The sequence below is a fragment of the Arachis ipaensis genome, chromosome B6 (genome assembly GCF_059453495.1).
Source record: "Arachis ipaensis isolate K30076 ecotype BB chromosome B6, ASM5945349v1, whole genome shotgun sequence".
Lineage (NCBI taxonomy): Eukaryota > Viridiplantae > Streptophyta > Magnoliopsida > Fabales > Fabaceae > Arachis > Arachis ipaensis.
The window spans coordinates 64446032-64453209 of NC_142441.1; the positions used below are offsets into that span (position 1 = coordinate 64446032).

Below are 7178 nucleotides of genomic sequence, written 5' to 3' on the forward strand. Positions count from 1 at the left end.
AATCCAAATTTCACAATCTCAAATCAATCAAGCTTATTTCTATCAATTAATCATAATTATGAATTATTTGCAATTACTCACTAAACTCATTGGCATTCATAAGTTAAAACTATTAATTTTGAAATAAATCCCCTACCTCAATGTCGCATTAACAAGGTAATCAAACCAAACAGCAGCCCCGATGACATTTTTTATATGAGTTCTCTTCCTCCAGCAACAAGACAGCATCTCAGAACTTACGTAGCAGAATCAGAATCATTAAGGGCAGCTCCAACATTGGTTCCCAGTGACCCCAACAACAATACCCATGGTGGCAGAGGTTCTGGTACTGCAAAAATCAAAAGCAGAGGCAGAACAAAGGACAACGGTGAGCAGGAACTAGCACGAATTGCATCTGAATCAAAACAGCAACTTCGGCAGTCTCAACTAATACCAGCAGCAGACTTTACTCATGGTGATGGCGACCACTAAGACAACAGCGACGGCTCACGGTGGTGGCGACGGATCCTGGCCGTGGTGATGGTACGACAGTGCGAACAGCATCCACCCTTCTCTCTCGGACGCACAGGTTCGGCCATGTCTCTCTCTCCTAACGGTCTTGACAACGACGGACCCCAAGTTGGTGGCAGAAAGTTTGATGGCATTTGGCCTCTGCAGCGACGGTAGCGAAACGCTGGTGATGGCGGGTCGGACAGTGGCTGGACGACGATGTGGCGCAGCTCCCTTCTCTTCCTCTCGGTGCTGCTCCTTGCCTCGGCTCTGGTCTTCCCCCGCAACGGTGTTTGCGACTGATGACAAGTCATCTTAGCCTATTTTAACTAGCCTTTTTCTTTCGTTTTCAATTGAATTATGCACTTTCTTGAGCCATAAGCAAGCCAATTGGGTAGATTTTCATGTTTCCCTTGATTGAACCAACCATATATGAATTCATGCCATTTCATGAGGTTTTGTGCTATATTTGTTGCATATTAAGAAAGAATGAAGATCTCATGATTTTGAGCATAGCTTTGATTAGTTTGGTTGATTAATGATAGGTGAAGAAAGCTTGGAGAAAGGTTGAAGCAAAGAGGAATGGCTAGGAGTGAAGAGAGGACAATGGAATAAGTGAAATTGAACCATGAAGCAAAAGGTTGGACCTAAAGTTAGCCTCAAAGTTAGACCCCTAACTTGAAGGCTAACGTTAGGCATGAAGAATTCTCCCTGGGCTCCCCACGTTTGAGCCAACGTTAGCCCCCTAACTTGGAGGCTAACGTTGGCAAGAGAAACTTCCTCCCTGGCCATCCAACGTTGGTGCCAACGTTAGGGGTCTAACTTTGACACTAACGTTGGCACATGAATTACAAAGGGGGAAGGAGCCAACGTTTGCGCCAACGTTAGCCCCCTAACTTGGAGGCTAACGTTGGCGCCACACACCACAAGGCATACAAGGGGTATACTTCCAACAAGAATAACTTGAGCTACAGAGCTCCAAATGAGGTGATTCAAGAAGCATTGGAAAGTAGGAATCAAGAGCGTTCCAAACATATATGGCACTGCATGGTGGACACTAAAATTGAGGGAGAAAACTGCCCCGCAATGTGCATAAACGAACATGGTGGCAACCTGCAGTGAGGCCAACTGACCTCTGCACCTTCAAAGGAGTATAACTCGAGCTGTAGAGCTCCAAATAATGTGCTCCCAACGGCATTGGAAAGTAGACATCCAGGGCTTTCCAACAATGTATAATAGGATGGGGTGGACAATACATTTGAGCCTCCAGAACTGGCGTTTTCGCCAACGTTTGAGGGCTAACGTTACCTCAAACGCTGCACACCAAAGCCAGCGACCATGCCCTCTTCAAATGATCATAACTTGAGTTGTAGATGTCCAATTGAAGTGATTCCAAGTGGGTTAGAAAGCTGACATTCAGAGCTTTCCAACCATATATGATAGTCTATATTGGGCATAAAATTGGCAACATGACAAGAGGACAAAGTTGGCCCCATAAATGTGCATAAGGGAGGCCAACGTTAGGGTCAAAGTTAGACCCCTAACGTTGGCACCAACGTCCAAACCTGAAAAATGTGCCAACTGATATGAAAAGTTGGAGCCAAAGTTAGACCCCTAACTTTGGCTCAAACTTTTGGTCCAACTTTTGCTAACCTCAAAACCGGTTCAATTGGTTCACTTCGGTTCTTCTCCAAACTTCAAGAGCAATCAACCAAGGCATCTTTCAACCCAATTCCACCAAGAGCAAAGGCCCATGATCATCACTCAAAGGCACAAGAAATAGATAAAATAGGAATTTCATTTAATTGTAATTTATTTTTAATTTCATTTCCATTTTGTAAAGCCTATATAAGGCATCATTTTCATATTTGTGAGGAGGCTGGCTCCACTAGGGAGCATTAGGATTTGAGAGCTCTCTCTTAGTTTTCAATTTCGTTTTGAATCTTGGGTTGAGAATTGAAGAAATTCTGTTTCAATCTCCCTTTGAGATTTCTCTTTGTTTTGCTTGTCTGCATAATTTCAGAAATTGGGATTTGAATCAAAGTTTTCATTTACTGCTTCCATCTTCATTTCTTCTTCAATCTGTCTGCTGTTGAATCAAGGAAGGGCTTGAGATCTAGACTCGTTTTCTAGTCTCTTTGATTCCCTGAGATCTTCAATTTTATTTTGCAATTAAGCTGAGAATCTGAGCGTTCCTTAATTCACTGCACTTCACAATTTAAATTCTGTTTTAATTCCTAGCATCCAATTTCCTTTATTCTTCCTGCAATTTACATTTCCAGTTGCTTGATCTATTGCTCTCTTTAATTTCCAACACCCCAGTCCCTTTACATTTAATGCAATTTACATTTCTTGCAATTTAAGTTTCTGCAATTTACTTTTCTTGCACTTTAAGTTTCTGCACATTTATTTTCTGCAACTTTAAATTCTCTGCATTTTACATTCTGCTCTCAAAATTTCACCCAACCACTCAATGTTAGCTTGACTAAACTAATCACCCACTAAAATTGCTTGATCCATCAATCCCTGTGGGATCGACCTCACTCCCGTGAGTTTTTATTACTTGATGCGACCCGGTGCACTTGCCGGTTAGATTTGTGTGTTTTGGGAGAAATTTATTTTTCCTCCAAAATATCTCATCAGCGACTAGACGGATCGGCAGTGATGCGAGCTTGTGGCTCCATGAACAGGATGGCGTCGTGATGCAGCTCGATGGCGAGGCGTGGCGGCAGCAGCTCTTCCCTCCAGTTCGACGATGAGGCGACGGCGGCACTGGGACGTTGGCGCGGCGGCGAGGCGTGGGTCGATCTCTCCCTGTTTCGAGAGCTCTCTCCTTGCTCAGATCACCCCTCGCCTCTGCTAGCAACGGCGGCGACAGTGGCAGTGGCACCCACCGCGCCGCCTCCCTCTTCTCCCCCCTCTCCTTCCTCGGTCCCCCTTTTCTTTCTATTCCCGTTTTTTTTCCTTTGGCTCAGGGAACCGTGTGTGTGTGTGTTTTGGATAGGGCTGCATAGCTGCTGCTGAGTCTTGGGGAAGAGGGTAGCTGGGTTAGGGTTTCTCGGATTTGGGAATTAGGGTTTCTGATTCAATTTGGAAATTTAGGTTTAGGAATTAGGGATTTTATAAAAGAATATGGATAGATATGAATAGTTATTTTGATAAAATTGAAGGGTAGAGTAATTTTAAAATCAAATATACTCTATTAAAAATATTTAGGAACATTATTTATCATCATATTGCTAAGTTCAATCAATTATTTCTAATTTAAAATATAAAATAAATATATTAATCACATTTTTATAAAATATGGTTTAGCTCAATATTAATTATTCAAATTAAAGGATATAACTTTTCTTTGTTTTTATATCTCCGAAACTTTAATTTCAATTTATAAAATAACCAATTATAATAAATATTGTACATAAATTTAATTGACGTAGAATTAAAGTATTTATAAATATCAATCTAATCATTTCTAATAAAATAATTTCTAGGAGTTCAAATTAATAACATAATTCATTCAAAATAGAATTTATTTAAATTAAATTATACATTTCTTCTTATTTTTCAATTATCAAAATTATAATTTCAGTTGTACCAAATATCTAATAAAGATTATATGAAAATTCTAATTAATTTAAACTCCAACTATGATGAAACTCTATTTAATTACCTTTAGTAAAATAATTTTCTTAAAATAAAATTATCAACAAATAAAATAAATCACAAATGACTAATTATTTGATTTTCAAAAACTAGGGTTGTTACACTTTACAGGCGCAGCATGTTTCTCTCAATCAGTATGTCGAGTTTGCCGCTTACCAGCTAGCGGGAGAGGCCCAGCCCTGGTGGCAAACAGAGTGTCGCTTGCTACAACTTCAGAATGCCGACATTCCATGGGAGGTGTTTCAAACGGTCTTCTATAAGAATTATTTCCCCGAGTCTTCAAGAAAAGCAAAGGAGATAGAACTGATGCAGCTAAAGCAAGGTTCCATGTCTGTGGCAGATTACACTAGCAAGTTTGAGGAACTCTGTAGGTTTTCTAGGATATGTCAAGGTACCCCGGAGACTTATGAGAGCTGGAAGTGCATTAAGTACCAGAGGGGTTTAAGGGATAGCATTATGACTGCTGTGGCACCTATAGAGATCCGAGTCTTCTCTGACTTAGTGAACAAGGCTAGAGTAGTGGAAGAGTATGCCAAGACTGTGGCGGCATGCAAGGACACTCATGGAGGGAGCTCTAGTTGGAGGCGTGGCAAGTACTTCCATCCTAGAGGTCAAAGCTTCAAAAGAGGAGGATATGCGCCTCAAGGTCAAGGAGGTTTCAGGAAGAAAACTCAGACTCATTTTCAGTATGCTAAGGGGAGAGGAAATCAGAGTAAGAATTCTCCGGATTTGACTTGTGTACGTTGTGGGCATTTCTATCCTTATGACTCATGCAAAATTGGTTTAGGTGGTTGTTTCAATTGTGGGTTGCCTGGTCATATTGTGAGGGATTGCACTCATGGGTGGAACCAGAATGCGGGCCAGAATCAGCATCAAGGTCGAGTCTTTACTGTGAATGCCAAGAATGCTTCTAAGGCGGATCCGTTGATGAGAGGTATATGTCTAATTGGTGATAAATCCTTAGTTGCATTATATGATACCGGAGCTTCGCATTCATTTATTTCGTTTGCTAAAGTTGAGGAATTAGGTTTGAAAGTATCAGAGTTACCTTTTGATCTGCATGTACATACTCCGCATCAGACAATTATGACTAGGTCAGGTTGTAGACAAGTAGGTTTCAAGCTTGAGGGTAGAGACTTTGTGCATGATTTGGTCTGTTTACTAATGGTGGGGCTAGAGATGATTTTGGGGTTTGATTGGTTGTCAAAGAATCGGGTTTTGTTGGATTGCTTTGAACGGACTATTCGATTTATACCGGAAGGAGAGAATGGATCAGTGGTAGCTACGGGGTATTACCTGAACTCTGTAATGGTGCATTGTAGTGGGAAGGAGTGTCAGGGTTATATTCTGTTGGCTGCTAATGCGTTGGGTGATGCCCAGAACTTAGATCAGATACCGGTGGTTAGAGAATTTTCGGAAGTATTCCCAGAAGATATCCCTGAGTTTCCACCTCAAAGGGAAATTGAATTTGCGATCAAATTGGTGCCGGGAGCCAGACCAGTGTCGATTGCACTATATATAATGGCTCCGATAGAGCTGACAGAGTTAAAGACTCAGTTGGAAGAGCTTCTGAACAAGAGGTTCATTCGACTGAGTGTATCACCATGGGGAGCGCCAATTTTATTGGTGAAGAAGAAGGATGGAGGAATGCGCTTGTGCATGGACTACCGACAGTTAAACAAAGTGACAGTGAAGAACAAGTACCCGCTGCCAAGAATAGATGACTTGATGGATCAACTGCAAGGAGCTGGAGTGTTTTCCAAGATAGATTTGAGATCCGGTTACCATCAGATAAGGGTGAAAGAGGATGATATCCGTAAGGCTGCATTCAGGACTGATACGTAAAAATTAATAAATTTCACATATTTACCGGCAAGTATACCGGATCGTATCAAGTAGTAAAACTCACCTAGAGTGAGGTCGATCCCACGAGGATTAACGGATTAAGTAATCAATAGTAAATTGATTATTCTAGTTAGACAATCATTTTGGAGTGATGAGCAAACAACAGGAAGTGTAAATGACATGAAGATAAAGGAAAGCAATAAATTTCAGGGAAAATAAATGACATGAATGTAAAGTACTGGAAAGTAAAATTGTAAGAAAGTAAAGAACATCAAAGTAAAGTGCAGGGGAAATAAAATGCTGGAAAGTAAAGTACAAGGAAGTAAAAATTGTAAGAAAGTAAATGACGGAAAGTAAAATGGAAAGCATAAGGGATTAGAGATGTTGATTCCTCATGAATTAATGGGTCTCACTCCTTCTCAATCATGTAAAGTAGATCCATGGCGGATTATGAGTTATTAAACCCCAATCTCTTGGTGATTTAATTTCTCTTCACATAATCAATTGCCAATCTCTTGATCTAATTGCTCATGAGAAGAGGTGAAGTTCAATTTCTAATCCAAAAGCCACACAACCCTCAAGACCTCAACTCAAAGAGGTTATATGTCACGTACCAACTAAGAGTGTGTTGATGAGGAGGATTATGAGAGAAGAGCCTCAAACTGAATTCCATGATTCCTCTCTCGAGGCTCACATGAAATTCAAGTAGACTTAATCCCCCTCTCGGTGGTGATTGAATCTTTGAAGCACAAAAGCTCTTCCTTAGAAAAACAAACATGAATCCTATGATCCCTCTCTCAAGGTTCACAATAGAATTCTAATAGATCCAAGGATCTTTGAAGAACAAAACTCTCTTGCAAGGATTCTAATAGATATCCAAGTATGAAGATAGAGTGAAGAAGAGAAGGAGAAATAAACATCAATTCAATCAAAATTGAAACAGAGCTCCTTTCCCAAATGCAAAGGAAATTAAGTGATCATTGCTCTCAAATGAAAACTAATAAAGAGTGAGAATTCAAAACAGAAATTGAAAATTCAAGAATTCATAAATGAAAATTACAAAGTAAACTAAACTATTACTAAGGAAGAAGAAAAGAGGAAGGGAAGAAGAGTGTACGAAAGGGAGGGGTCCAAAGACCCACTCCCAATGGAGTGTGCCAATGAAGTGTGTGTGTGAT

General features: G+C 40.4%; 1 protein-coding gene across 1 annotated transcript; it reads left to right on the top strand.

Annotated features, from left to right (window-relative positions):
* Positions 1-3201: 3201 nt before the first annotated feature.
* Positions 3202-6000, top strand: LOC148556228 (uncharacterized). Its single transcript, XM_088490687.1, has 4 exons — positions 3202-3420; positions 4267-5307; positions 5536-5838; positions 5947-6000. Exons 1-4 carry the CDS (start codon positions 3202-3204, stop codon positions 5998-6000), a joined length of 1617 nt encoding a protein of 538 aa, XP_088346813.1.
* The last annotated feature ends 1178 nt before the right edge of the window (positions 6001-7178 follow it).

Excerpts from the sequence above, each read along its gene's own strand:
- LOC148556228 (XM_088490687.1), top strand. The coding sequence starts at position 3,202 with ATGGCGAGGCGTGGCGGCAGCAGCTCTTCCCTCCAGTTCGACGATGAG. Across the intron at positions 3,421-4,266 it reads CTCCCCCCTCTCCTTCCTCG|GCGCAGCATGTTTCTCTCAA; the intron begins GTCCCCCTTTTC and ends TACACTTTACAG. Across the intron at positions 5,839-5,946 it reads ACTACCGACAGTTAAACAAA|ATAAGGGTGAAAGAGGATGA; the intron begins GTGACAGTGAAG and ends GGTTACCATCAG.